We start from the raw sequence: 15,251 nt of genomic DNA, 5'->3' as shown, positions 1-15,251 counted from the left end.
ATGGGACAGGCATCGTTGCGAAGTCCCATTCTCCGCAAGGGAAGCCTATTTACCGCGCCATTTCAGGCCAGTATTGATTTTTTCTTGTATCGCAGCCTAATAAAGTGACCCCAGCGCTTTACGACAGAAGCGTGTTTGTGTTGTTTCCTCTGTTTCGCGCAAGCACACTACAGGTACTTTTTCGGTTGCGCTTTTTCAGCTCGGTTGGTGTTGTCACTGATTAACAAAGAATTCAAAACGTTATTAGCTGATGACAAAGTAAACGCAGTTCTACACAGTTGGAAATCTGCTGAGGAGCTGCAGTTGTCTTTACGAAGATTCCGTTTAGTTTCGGCTTCTATCTTGTGAGTAATGTTAGAGTCGTCAGCGGCTAATTGTGATACAGTTTGTTCAGGCCGTTCAGACTACTCCAAAAAAGTATTTCCTCCTCCTCCCGATCCTCTGCTTAGACAATAGTAACCTCAACTTTCAGAGTACGCTAAACGCATTAAAGACATCAGCGCGAGTAAATGCAACCTTGCCTTTGATAGCTTGCCACGCTCTCACTTGGAATGCGTGGCCGCAGCCGAACTCTGTACACTTCGGGGAACAAAGTAGGGCAGCAAGCGGTATGCGCATTGACCGTCTTGACATTGCTTTTGGCATCACCCGCGAAGTGCTGTGAACATATTCTTGTGCCGCCTTTTGGGATCCATTCGTTGCCGTGAATGTCGCTAAAAAAGGTTACTGCTGATAAACCAACAGTGGCGGAAGCCGTAATACCTTGTGGTATGCAAATGCTACGACGGCATGCGATTCATCGCATCGCGCGGTGTGTATGGAACACAAAAAGCAAACGTTTTAGTTTTACGGCCCTTCGTGTCTGCGCTGCGCATAAACAGTCATCGTACTCATAATTTTACTCCTTCCACTGAAAAAAAAAAAAAGTCATGGCTTTCTTACTGCTAAAATCCATTTCTTGCGACGCTCATTCTCCACGGCTGCCAGAGAAACCTGTACAGAACGATGGCAGGCTGCCTTTAGCGAATGTGGCAGTCCTTCACGCAGCAGTAGCGGCGCTGCCACTAATTCTTTCCTGCAGCATTCTGATCCTTTCGGACCCCGGAACTTGCAATTATAACTATGTTTCTTAAAAAAACTTCCGCCGCACAATGTCGAACCGCACGCAGCGCGCGTGTTTTTACTTGCGCTGAACGGCCGGTCGCGACACCCACCGACCCAGAGTTGCTAAGCGGCGGCGAGAGGTGGCGCTGCAGTCGCGCGCAAACTGCAGTGTCCGGTGTCTATAGGCGTTTTTTAGTCAGCACCGCTAAGCGACGCGTGGCGCCATCTAGGGGCAGGTTTGAAGCTATGCCCGCGTGCATGTGGCCCTCAATTTAATCGCTCGGAACTGCTTGGACTCGTAGTGTAGTAGTTGCGCTCCTACGAAGCGAACGTCCTCACGCGGGTTCGAATCCCGTTACCGTTTTCTTTTACATTTTCAAGGGTTTGTCATATTTGAATATTAACATTTGATATCACGCGTATAATCTATTTATGACATCTTTATGCATTATAAATAGGGTTTCGGGTATTTTCGTTGCCTTTTGGCCAGTTTCAGCTACTGCTTCTTGTACGTTTCTTTGGGTTTGCCCCTTTTAGGTCGGTTTTGGCTATTTCTGTTGAATATATTTCTACACCGTGGTTTTCAACCGTTGCAGGTCCTCTTTTGGCTGTTATTTATTTCAGTTCGGGTGGTTTTGTATCCTTTACATACGTGTACTCTGTGATATAACCTCCATAAGCAAGCTCAGATGTCGGCTGGCTGTACTGACGCAAAAGACCACGTTGAGACGGCGATGATGCTGCGGCCAGAAAAGGTAATCTACAATGTCATGCAAATGTAGTCGCACTGTCGCACCGTCGGGTCTCCAATACCACCTTCAACCACCTTCGCGGAGTTTAATGACCGATATTTTTTATACTTTCGTTTTCTTGCTCTCTCCCGCGTCGCTTTTGATTTTCCCCGCCTTCGGTCGTGTACGGCAAGGAAGGAAGGAAGAAAAATTTTGTTGAATGCCTGCAGGCAACAGACACCGTGTGTACACGGCGCCTGGACGTAGCCACTCGTCGATCCCGACGTCATCCCTACTCGGACCACCCCTTCGCTACTCGCTACGGGGTTGGGCGCTGCTGCCGTAAGGGAGGGCGTCGCCCCGCAGCTTTCGTTCCAAGGCCTAATGCGGCGCTGCTAGTAGCAACGGCGTATGGCAGCGCGGATCTCTGACAGTGGGGTATGTGTGAGCTCCTTGAGGGCATCGTCAGCTTCATCGTGCGTGCTGCTTCAGGTGTTACTGCATGCCCATATCTAAACAGGAGAAGGACTTTATTAAACGGGCTCATGAACTGAAACCCTTCCCGTTCCACCGAGGTATAAGAGGTAAATTAAATACATTGAAAATGGATGTTGGGATTTAAAATTAAAAAAAATGTAAAAATGTAATTAAACAAGATAATTACGCAGAAAATAACTCGCTACAAAACAATGATTACAAAAACATTAAACATTTTAGAAGACATGACAATACTAATTAACGTAATATTCCACGATTCTAACCCCTCATATATTTTGTCACAATTTCACACACACGCAGAAACAAAGTCAGCGGCAAATAACGCGAGAAGAGCAGATGGACTGTCAGTTTTGCTAGTTGGTGCTTATTCATGATGGAAAAGCATCGCAAAGACGGCGGACATAGAAAAGAAGGCAGGCAGGACACGCGCTGCCTAAATATTTTTCTTGCTCCGAAAAAACTATATACAGTGTAGCCCGGTTATAACGAAGTAAGCGGGAATCTGAAATTTCTTCGCTATAACCGTTTTTTCGCTATATCTGGACTATTATAAGACCGCTATAATTGGGACGGGAAATCAAGATCACTTCGTTATAACCGCTATATCTCTGTAAGTGGGTTCGTTATAAATGGGCTACACTGTAATATAGTTTCGGTGGGTAAAGTACTTATTTCCTGGCCAATCGCCCTTAGTCGGTAGGTGCCATGTGACTTGTACCATAACCACGAAAGGCCCGTCAGCATTCTGCATAAGCGATAACTAAAACAATCCAACATTTTTTTTCTCTCTCCTGTCGCCGCTTCTCGGTAGCTAGACAACTGCTTTTGAGGGACCCAATTGAGCGTTTGGGTTTGACTTTATGGGTTCCTCTTATATTATCTATTGGCACAACAAATTTGGGGTATGTATAAAGGGATATATATTTAATTGTATTCAAGCTTTTATTTCTGCTTCAGGTCGCTTGAATTGCTGAAGGGTACTGAATAATGGGTAATTGGGCTTTTAATCATAACGCAGTTTCATTCTCCGGCCGGTGTCTTTCCGGAAAGAAATTAGTATTTCGAGGTGCTGACGAATTTCAACAAGTGAGATAGCCCGGGCCAATCCTTGTGGCCACGTGCCAAAAGCTTTGAGGGCATCGTCATCATCATCATCATCATTACTGGGCGTAAGGTTGGTAAGTCAGCGTTCGGTGGACTCACCACGTCGAATGTGCGTGTGCATCGCTTACAGGCCTGTCTAATGGAGTGAATTTCTTCAGGACGTGTTGCACCGTGGCCTTCCAGACGTTCGTGCTTTGAGGTGAACCCCTGAGTGGACACAGCCATGGACGGAGTGATGCCGGGCGCCGGGGGAATAGGTGGCGCCTCCGATCCAGAGAACAGCCTGTCGGAGACAGGGCGTGCATACCCTGGACTTGACATGAAGCATGGCTTTTTGCGAGACATACGGCACACGCAGATTCAGCGACTTCAAGCAGTAAGTAATAGAGATGGTTGAATTGTTTAGGAATCTGAAGCTAAACCAAAAAGAGAAGAGAAGGTATAGCGAAGAGTTCAGCCTTCCACTAGCAGCTAAAATTAAGAGCTGCCAAAACCGTCCGATTTGACGCGTTACGCATATTGCGTGCACTGACGCTCCGAAGCACGCGTTTTTATAGCGCATCGCGTGATGCAGTGTATGCAGTGTTTTAAGCCTTAAGAGGGGACTGTTCCCCTCCCGTGTGCCGCAAAAAGCCTGTAGATATAATTTTTAGCCACGCATGTTATTTCTGAACGTACCTAATGGATCAGAGAAGTGATTGAAATTTTGTATCCTAGAGATAAAAACTACCGCCAAGGTCGAAAGGTTTCCCGTCATTGGTAAAAATGATGGTGATGAATATCGAGGTGCTGATATTAGGGCACCCGCCATGAGGGAGGCTTCCTTAGTTCGGGATGCCTTGGACTGTGCTGGCCATCCGTGCCCTCTCCACCAATCGTCGCTGGTGTGAGGTCGGAGCTGGTCAGCAGCTCCACCCACTGCTCATACGTAGGGTTGGGGTTAGGGGTGAGTGAAGGGGATTGCTGGCAAAATAAAAATGGCAGCATCTCCACCCTGTGGATGATGGCGAGAGTGCGGACTACGGGGACTAGAAATGACATCCAAGTTGCGGCCCGAATGACATCTGATTCGCGCCCCGACCGTCGTTCGATTTGAGCCGTGAGTTTCACCTTGATTATTCCCTAAATGACACTGCAACTCACGGCTAAAATCGAATTTCGCTTGATTTTTGCTTGCTGGCGGTGTTTGCACGGATGGACACGGACGGACATTGGGAGTTCCTAAAGGAGCCATGAAGACAAAATACAAGTTGGGTTTATTAGAAAGACTGCTTAGTCCCGATAATAATGATACCAATATCATCACAATCTTCGAACAAATAACGGAGATATTAAAGAAAACGTGTGAAGCCGTGGCGACCCCCTAGCCAATTTCCCGCAACTTTTCTATGACGTCACGGAACCTTGTTTGTGCGATTGGCGGCCGCCTAACTGACCTGTCGCGACGACACATGACTGGACGCCTGTAATGCGGCTTCTATTTCCATTTGACCGCATCACTTGAATGCTAACGTGCAGTTAACGCAATGAAAATTATACTTTATTGTTGGCCCGTATGACGTCATTCGTGCTCATAACACGTCACTGTGGCGCAAAATGTGAAAGTTTTAAATACTTCTTGCTTTTTTTTTTTGTTAAAAAAATCTTTATGGATGTAATGGAGCTGAGTGAGATACTGAATTCTAGTTCTTTCAAATTAAACGAGGTTGTATTTTCTCTTCATGGCTCCTTTCCTAAGGTACTCCGCACCGTTACAGGCGAGGGAGTAAGCCGTTTTACTTTCGGTTACTAACTCACGGTTGTTGCCAAATGGGTAAGACGAGTGACTCCAACTCTGTCTGGTCTACCAGACACAGGCTCGAATCCTGCCGGTGCCTGTGGGATTTTTTACGATTGTAAATGTTATGCGCACGGATGCGGACGAACATTGTGCAGTCATAAGGTAATCCGCAACTAAAAAACTTCACAGCCTTTCCATCGTGTGATGAGGTTCATCCAGCGAAGCTCACGCTCTGGTAGAATTTGCGATCTGGGGGTTTGGCAATGTTGCGGATGTGCTACGTTGAATTTCAAGGACAGCAGCGCGATCTCTACGTCACAGACTAAGGACGCACACAATCGGTGGGTAGAGACAATTATAATGGCGTTTTATTAGAGAGTTTTAGCACAGCGGGTAGCATCCGCTACGCCACTGCGGCGGGCACCGGGACTCGATTGGGCGCTTGCGGATTCGTTCCGGTAGGGTAGATTATATATAGTTCCGCGGGCCGGCCCTCGCCATGCCCGCGCATTTGTTCCGCTTAGGGGCGAGCTCCCCGTCCTCCCCGCTCGCGCATGCGCAGTCGGGTCTGGGTAACCGACGCCGTAGCGTGAGCTTCCGCTAGCCGCTATGCTAAAACTCCAATATAGCGCAAGCTCTAGTACACCCCTCAAGGTGCCGCCGCACGCGGCATTGCGTAATGGCAGTGGGGAGGGAAACGCCGCAAGTGGCGAGGAGTATACAGGACTCGGGAAAGAGGCGGTGAAGAGAAATATAAAGTGTGGTTGTAACTATATACTCTCCCCGAAAATGGACACGCGTCACTGGGCAACACCCAATGTGGGAAAGCCAGCTCGAAGCTTTCATGATGATGATGATTGCTATTGGTTTCCACTTTGTAGCAGGGTGATGACGTGTCATCCTACCAAAAAGGACTAATATACCCATGTTTTACACTATTCATTGAATACTAGCGCTGCTCTTAGGGCAGGCACAAAAAAACTTGTCAGGCGCAAAATACTTTTTTTTCCTGTTGCAGATGGTAACTGTCCTAGGCAATATTCCCCTCTCTGCTTCTCGTCCACCAGCATTCTAATCTTCTTTTCGTCGCCTCGACCGTCTTGAAGTTAACTCATTTCCCTCATTCATTCCCTCAAAGTCGTCTTCACCTCTAAACACACGTGCCATGCTGGACAGACATTTTGCGAGGCGAATTGTTAATTTGAATTTATTTTATTTGAATTTGGATTTGTATCATTTTGTGTTGCAATAAGAATGTGTACAATACAAGATTTCAGAAGGAGGTCCCATAGTCACAGACTGAGTGGGGACCTCCTGTTATTCATTAAACAGACGGAAGCTCACGTTATAAGCACAAATATATCAATCATCGAAACGCAAAATATAACAGCAAAATTAATTACGGTATATATGCAAGAACTTCATAAGCAAGAAACGTATTAGCAATGAATGGAAAAATAAACCAAACTAGTATCACCGAGCTAACGAACGGTAAATATAAAAGAAAATAATAAGCAAGAAACTTAGTAGAAATGCAAGAGAAGAAAAGAAACAAAGCTAATACCAGCAAGATAGAAAACGGTGTACAGACAAGTACATCGTAAGCACAAAGCATGTTAGTAACGCTTGGAATAAAGGAACAAAACTAAACATGGTACAACCAAGTCACATTATTCAGGTTGGGATAAGAACGCCCACAAATTATTTTTAAATGTGTACACAGTACAGGATGTTTTAATAGGAAGCAGCGGCGTATTCCAAAAGTGTATAGCTGAATAGTTAGTGGAAAACTTTCTGTAGTTCGTTGTTACTCTTGCAATATGTAGTTCATGTCTAAAGAAAATCGAGTGGGGTTACAACGAGTAAATTGGTCAGTACTAATTAAAAAGCCGTGTGGTATCAAACTATGGAGGCCCTAGGACCTGTTCTATATTTTAATGAATTTTTTCACATATCCCGGAAATTGCTAGTCTACATTATGTCTGTTGCTTGGCAAACATGCAATGAAGTGAACACTCGAAGTTTGTACAGTACGGTGTTGTGGAGGTAAATTGATGTATTTACTTATTTGGCAACAGTATGTGGTGGCAGATGATTTGTAACAACGGCAGGAGTGGTACCACTTGGGTTAGAGTTCAAAATACCATCCAAGATGTTTTCACGCTCTATTGCTTGCTTAGGGCTAAATTAGGCACTGTAATATTTATGCAAGATTTCTTTACCTTTTTCTATGGTATGTATTGTTGAAGTCCTACTTGATAGCAGCATGTGATTTTTGTAGTCTCCACAAGGAGACTCTCGCCCGGTAGTTTTTTTTCTTTCAACCTAAAATTAATAAATTTTCTGAATTGTGTTCGAAATATTCCTGTCATTGCAATTTAAATCTTTCCCGCAGTTGCCCCTACACTTCTATCCACGCTTAGTAAAGTGATCACCACCTATTAGTTGTTACTCGCGCTTATGCATTAGCGTCTCCAGCACGTTCTAGTTGGTCGTCGACCTTTCAGACGACATTGTCAAATTCTACGCTACGCTGCTTCATTTGAGCATTGCCTTCGGCACTGCAGTTTTGTTTTCAGACGTTGACGATGACTTGAATGTCCAGATCCTAATAACGACTTGACTTGAATGCTAACTGGATCCTTCTCATTTTGCACGGAAAGCAGGAAGATGCTGATGAGAGAAAGGCTGAAGCTGCGAGGATGGCACGGAGCGTCGGACGTGCCCGTAAAGCTGCAAGACCGTCGCTGCAGATTTACAGACCGCCCGGTGAGTTGGGGTGACGTTGTGCTGTGATTTTCATGGAAGGGTTGGAGATTCCTTAACATCTGTCCTTCTGAATGAAAACATTCTCAAATTGTCAATATGGAAACATTGCACTGAAGTGGTGGAGGTTGGCTTCGGTTATTATTGATGACTTGGTGGGGGAAATCAGAGACGGTTGGTTTGTAGATGCAGCTTTACCAGTCGCTGCACAGGATAAGAAAATATTCATACTTCAATTTATATTTTAGGAAACTCTGCTTTAATGGCATTACGTAGGGTCGACATACACAAAATATAGACGCGATACATAATGGTCTGCGGTGGCAGTACAGAGTAAGACACGTGTATAAAGTGGCGTAAACCCACTTCGTAAAGGGAACTACAATAATTACACCGCTGTGCGCAAATGAACGGGTATGTCATAAACTGACAGTTATGAATTGGCACTTTCGTTTACAGCGCATTGACTTTTTCCAGTCTGCAGTCGCAGTGGGAAGAGTGATATGTTTAAGCGCCACTTGGGTCATGTCAGTGCTCTATTTGTAAAGATCTAAGGAAAGCCGTGCTAAGACATTTGAGCGCAGTCACTTTATGCATTCATAGTTTTGAGCATTTTTGTAGAACTCAGGGGCTGTCTAGAATCCACAATTTCATTCTTGCTAAATCAGTCATTTTGAGGGTTATCTCTCAAGTTAAACGCTACTTAAATAGAATTTTACCTTCCGTGGCAGTCGTACAGACGGAATACTAACTATGTTGGTGGCGTTCACGCTTGTTAATATAACTGGAATGTCTCAAAAGAACTGGGTTTTCCACACCTACCGTACACCTGAGTAATGCCTCAAACCGTACTTACGGGCTTGAAAGGTACCTACCAAATGATCTTTAACCTTGGCAGAAATTTCGTACATTTGTGAATTTTTGGCTTTTTCCCACCATACGCAAACGACGGCATCGGTATGAAATTGTCTTTTCGCCAGTGCTCAGCAGTGCACCGTCTTAGACAATATGGTGCGCTGGGACGAGTGGTAGGGGCGTGAAGCGTACACGTTGGTAGCCAAAAAGATTACCTAATTGTACATGAGGAACGCTTGTATACGACACCCCCCGCCCCCCTCCCCCCGCAAAATGAAAGCACGGTTTTTTAGAGTTATGCGGTGTATGGTTCGGATCCGCGATGCTAGGGAGTCGGCATGAAATACTCCCTCCTTGAATGTGAGACTGAAAAAGGTAACAACAATGACAATCGCCACTGGCGTCAGAGCAGAAATTCCCCTGTGAAATGTGAAAGCAGAAGCGGCAGCAGAAAAGCAGACGCATTTTAAACATTTCAAACACTCAGCAATCGGTTCTCTGTGGGTAGTCTTTGCACAAGGGTTAGATGACAATCACAGTTATACAAATGAGCCTCATTACATATTGCATAATTAATAAAATTATCCCACCTTCACTTACTTAGCGTCGTCAATGCTGATATCAACAAGGAAGCTGTCTGGTGTTTACTTATTGCAAGGCTACGCTTCATAGAACTTCTCAAAGACAGCAGGTCATTTTCCTTTCACGCCGATTATTGTTTGCCGTGGTCCAGTTCTCGCGCCATTTACTGGAACGTTTTGTTACTAGTGAACTTAAAACACTGCCACAAGGAGGTGCCGTGAGCGCTTTTTGTTTCTTCATGGCATATTTTCCTGATTAGCTATAGCAAAAATCAAGCAGCCCTCTGTTTCTAACTAAAACAATGCTACAAATATATCACTAATGTATTCAAGTCTCACTTCAATAATGCTTAATGTTTTATTTTTGATCAACAACATTGACAAGATTAAGCATTGTCACCAATTTGAGTAGTTTTGAAAGAGCTTTGCCGATATAAGCATATTGTTCAAGCATTCTTTTAACTTGCTGCTTGGGGCTTGGCACTGCTCTCCTCCACGCTAGGCTTTGCTCTCTGCGCATTGCTGCGGCAGTGTTGCCACATTGCATCTCATAAAAGCCGTGACCCATAAAAGCCTGTTAATAGGGAGTAAGGGCTCTACCAATCACCTTATCAGCTTCATTGCTCAACCCTTTTGACAGAGTTGAAAAATTGCCAATAGTATTTTCAAAGAGGTTACATGCACAGAAACAACTGCACAATAGCGGAGAATGACAGGACACAGATTGCGGCAGCTTTGTGGCAAGAGGTATACATTGGCCAAATGGAGAAGCGTGTCACTGAGAGGCTGACAAAACACATGAACACTGCAGAAACGGCTGTTGTATATGGCAACTTTTCCTCCCACTGCAAAAGTTGCGCCTGCATCCTGCCATTTGTTGAGTGTGCAGTAATTGTAAAAGAGAAGATCCAGCTCACAGATGGTGTCAGTGGGCTATTGAAACCAGTCGCTTTAAAGGTAAAAACTGCAGCGCGCTGTTGGTTACAATTTGGAAAAAAAGAAAAGGAAATTGATTATCATAACGACAATATGTAGCAGGCAGTGAGCAAAATGCCTTTGTGTTTGACTTTGTTAGTCTTTCTACTGAATGTGACTACATCCGCAGGTGTACCCTCATCGGATAAAATTGCAGTTGTAGTCAGAGCTGTGTCCTGTCATTTTCCCTTTATGTGCTCGTGTTTCTCTGCACAGTAACCTTGTTTAAGATGCATTACATATTAGCCGAACAAGCCATCGCTGTAAACTGCTTCTTCAGCGGCATTTTATTTTTGTAATAGGGTGGTTAACTTGCGGTAATAACAAGTGCTGAGTAAGTACTAGATGGCTTACTTACACATTGGGCTCGCGTTGGCTGGCTTAGAAGGCGGGTAAGGGTCGAACACTTTTGGAATTAAAAGGGGGCCATCATTTTCGAAAACAACAACGAGATGCCCCATTTTCGCTGCCTACGGTCTCGGATACAGTGGCCAAATGTTATGGCGAAACGTGCCAAGCGGCATCACTTTTTTTCACCTTTGTGGGTGACCATGCTTACGGAGACAGTGCTAGTTTGGCTTTCCGGTGAACGCGCTTTACGGCAGAGCTCACTGGTTAAGCCAATAATAACCTATGATTTATCTTGCAGCGTAAACAGCACTTTCAGAGTGAATAAAAAGGAACACATTTAAAAATGCCAACAGTGCAAAGTTATTCAGTTTTCCAATCGGCAATGTCGGGCAAAATGGTTCTAGAGGACCGTGATTTGGGTGAGTTGGTGAACGTTCCCATGATTGAAAATCAGCATGGGAAAACACAGCATTAAAACGGGTGAGAAGCAGACAGTACAATGGTGTCCTGTGTACTTCTTGTCCCTTTCTGGGGTAGTTTTTTTTTCGTGCTGATTTTTAATTATCAGGTAAATGGCGGTAATCGAGAACGAACTTGCACGTGCGATATATCCTGTAATGCGTCTATCAACGTAGCACTTGTAGCGCTGAACATAGTGAGCTGTAGCGAGGGTGGATGTGAGATCAGCCTGAACTTTAAAAGATTTTTTTTGAGCAGAAGCTTTATCTTGCTTAGAGGTAAAGTAGGAGTAGCGAGTTTCTGCAATGAACTTGACAGTGAATGCATTAGGATATCGATTTATGGAGATACTCCCACCAGAGGACTTAAAGTACACAAGGCAAGGAGCTGATTGATTGATTTGGGGTTAAAAGCGCCAAAACTACACAGATTATGCGGCGCACCATAGTGGAGTGCTCTGGATTAATTTTCACCACCTGGGGATCTTTAACGTTAGTGCGCCAAAATGTCGAACACACGGGCAGTCTTGCTTTTCGCCTCCATCAGAAAAATGGCGCCTAACACAGGGTGTAATCAGTGTTTATGACAGAGTGATGGTAGCGGCAGCATATCCCAGGACCGAAAGTATGTTCAAGTCCTTCCTTCGTTTATGCAAGATGCTGATTAAGTTAATGCCCCTTGACTGATTTTTTTACAGATCTTTTCTTTTATGCATAGATGCGCCACCGGGTTATGAGGCGGACTAGGGGAGTGAAGTGGAGAAATTTACAATACGAGGTTGCTAACATACGCACGAAAAATTCGTGTGCATAGCCGTGTTTTGTTGTTCTCTTCCATAAGAAGCAGCGACCTTGTAGTCAATGGCACAACATATTTTTCTTTTGCATTCTTAAGCATTTCGGTGTGGAGTGCACAAGAAAACCTTTCCATCCGTCTCTAACACTTATGCGTCGCACTTCTGTTGCATTCGAACATTCTGTTAATAAAGAGCCTTAGGGACATTATATTTTCATTAAAGACTGCTTAATTTGACCTAAAGATACCCTTTTTCGCAATGCATTTGTGTAAAGTAGCGGGCGTACATTAAGGAACTCAATGTGTAGCACTACTGTGGGGTGTTTGGAGATGCTTACTTAGATGCTGGGGACTCGATACTTTGATGTCAGACGTCTTATATTGCCCGTAGAAAAAGTTTTCCCAAAATTGCATCTGTGTATAGTTATCAGCCGAAAAAAAAAGGATAGGTGTATATTGCATTGAGGGTATACAATGGGTCTTACGGAGGTATTTTGTAAAAGGTCCTAAAGCTGTCTTACAATAGCACATCACCTCTATTTTCGCTTAGATAACTATTATCTTCTCAGCAGTGTATTAGTGTATAATGGTAAAGCTGACTTTCAAGGGGCTTGGTGTACAGTAGAGTGTCTTACGCATTTATCTGACAAATCGGAGGCAGTTTCTGCAACATTCCTACAGTTTTCATGGTGTGTGGGGGGAACGTTTGGGAGCGTCCACCAAAACAGAACTTCACCACTCCTTGATCAATTAGAGAAGCTCGAAAACTACAAGAGCATCCATCCTTTGCTAAAGGTTCGTCCAATCGATTGTCAAACATTCAAATACCCAAATCGCAAACGAAGGAACCCATGCGGCAATTCTTGTGCACTAACTAAACGCATCTACGACCGATCTAAATGCATAACGATACTCAGTTTAGGAGATAAAGGCATGCTATTTTGCTCCTTTTTCATTATCAATGCGTGTGTGGTCTATTCTAGAACCGTTCCTTTTTCTCGATTTTCAATTAACCGTTTTCACGCTGCAGACGCCCGGTTTTGCGCACGCGCTGCATGTCACTAGATCTTATCAGTGCTTTTCAGGTGACCAACCAATCTATGAAGAAATGCATTAGTTTTTTGACAGGACGCCATTGGTCCCACTAAGAAGCGTTCACTGCTTTGTTTTTGTTTTAGCAAGCAGTTAGGGCCGAGCAGCTGTTAAGATGTTGACTTTCATAAGGAGAAATACCTTTCCCATAAGAAAAATTCAGGAACTTCTGTTGGTCACAGTAGAGCTGACTTTCTTGCCTTCAGTAAACTTTGCACAGTGTGTTCATAAGTGGAGTAATCCAAGCAATAAAAATGGGCCCAGGTTTTCTAGCTCGTAATTTTGTTTTTACTTTTCGAGCATATCTGCCCTTATTTCTTGCCCTATGCAAGAATATTCTTGAACCAATCGCTTAGGCCTTGGTGGAACGATTTGCTTATAGTGCTTATTGGAGTCGCAGGGAATATTCAGGAATCACAGAAGTATATTTGCTATGTCAGTGGAATCAATACACAAATTGTTATCTTCTAAACTATACGGCTTTTGTTGAACAATTTGCGTGTTTATTTTCTTCTTGCCGGATACCGGCCCCTCTCAACCTGTTCTGTTCGTCTTCCCGGACGTCTTCATCACGAACGCTACGTGGATCGCCAGGTGCAAGAGCAGCGGGTGAGCGACTGCAGTTTTGCATTTTTTAACAATTGGGGAATATATATATAATTGGGGATTGCAGAGCACCTTACATAACTACCTAAAGACTAGGTTCGTGCGATGTGTATGTTAAAATGTCGATGCTCTTTTTTTGAAGAATGGTGGAACTTGGCGTCAAAAAGCTTTGTGCTGCAGTGAAGCCAGTGTGAAAATTAGCGGGTGAGCTAAACGGTCATAATGAATAAAATTTAATGGGAGTTAAGTTTCTAGCGATGTTCTGCAGCTGCATTCACCTACTACCTGCAGGACTGCTGAAGTGTGTATCGATTGTATACGAATGAGTACAAATGTACAAAAGGAATTAAAAACTTGAGCTCAATTACCTGCTGTGCCTCCAAAGCAGTGTCAATTCTATATTTGTACATACTGTGAATAAGCTATACTGACCCCTCCACTTCATTTCAGTATCATAGCTGTCACTATGAGGGTTTTCTTTGTAATTTCTGCAACACGCGGCCTAAGAAAGCAGAAGCATTCTAGGTAATCAAGGTTTGATCCCATGCCATAGTTTGGTATACATAATATAACTAATATCACTCTAGCCACTATGTAGCCTTTTCTGCCTTTGTCTGTCCTCTAAAGTACACACATCGTTTCACAGTCTCATTTTGGCCTTCATGGTGAGTGCCCTCGCGTACGCGTCCATGCCCAACACACTTTTTTGTACTAGCCATAAGCATCGATTCTTGAAAGAGCGTGTTACTGAATATGATAAACACCTTGAGTTGTTACATTCAATCTGGGATGCAAGGGTTTAAGGTGTCCTTCGGTGCTTTATTTAAATATTGCCACTTTCAGAAAACATTTTGGCATCCTGCCCGTGCAACAAAAGTTATTTTATTCCTTATACAAAAAGCTTCACAAAGAATCTTCAAACCAGGTTGAGCGCTTTTGAACATTCAACATTCAGATGGCACGTACAATTCGAAGGTGTGCTAATCGCTGCGAAGGCATATAGAGTAGAACCCCGTTGATATGTTCCCAGCTGATACAATTTACCAGTTACTACGCTCTCAATTGTAAACACTAAAAGTATCCCATAGTACGTTTCTTCCCAGATAGCACGTTTTCCAGGATGGTATGTTTCTCCCTCGCGTTTTTTTAACGCAACAACGAGGTTCTACTGTAAATGACACCCCTTCACAAGTGTTTTAAACAGCATGGTGCATACCAGTAAGTGAGGGAAGTGTTGCTCAATATTATATCGCTATTAGATCTATATTCTTCTCGTTCCCTCCTCTGGATATAGTGTACGCACTTCCGGGGCTTAAAGTGGATAATTCATTTTTGGTCGCTATGCACAGATAGAAGTTGTGCTAAATGAGAGTGTTTTTATATACCTAGTAGATAAAAAGGCCTATTCTCAATTCCGCTCAATTCCTAGAGTATATATATTGTTTCTTCATTTTCCAACCGTTTTTTGTTTTCTTGCTGCAGACACATCTCGTGATAAATTGAACACCCTGGCATTGCAGCGACCATTTGTAAAGTCTGCAATATTGCATACTT

General features: G+C 43.8%; 1 protein-coding gene across 2 annotated transcripts in view; it reads left to right on the top strand.

Annotated features, from left to right (window-relative positions):
• The first annotated feature begins 3,600 nt into the window (after positions 1-3,600).
• The window catches only part of LOC144179266 (uncharacterized), a 32,390-nt gene continuing 20,739 nt past the window's right edge, over positions 3,601-15,251 (top strand). The window contains exons 1-3 of one of the 2 annotated variants that reach the window (XM_077707557.1): positions 3,601-3,813; positions 7,884-7,986; positions 13,686-13,700. In XM_077707557.1, the coding sequence (XP_077563683.1) occupies positions 3,661-3,813; positions 7,884-7,986; positions 13,686-13,700 (271 nt within the window). In that variant the 5' untranslated portion in view covers positions 3,601-3,660. Of the gene's footprint in view, positions 3,814-7,880; positions 7,987-13,685; positions 13,701-15,251 lie in introns of both variants that reach the window. The other variant, XM_077707556.1, reaches the window with a different exon arrangement.

Source organism: Haemaphysalis longicornis, unplaced genomic scaffold (genome assembly GCF_048455015.1).
Source record: "Haemaphysalis longicornis isolate Haplotype H1 unplaced genomic scaffold, Haemaphysalis longicornis Haplotype H1 scaffold_4, whole genome shotgun sequence".
NCBI lineage: Eukaryota > Metazoa > Arthropoda > Arachnida > Ixodida > Ixodidae > Haemaphysalis > Haemaphysalis longicornis.
Note: the sequence above shows the minus strand (reverse complement) of the source record. Positions and strands in the feature narration are given on the sequence as shown.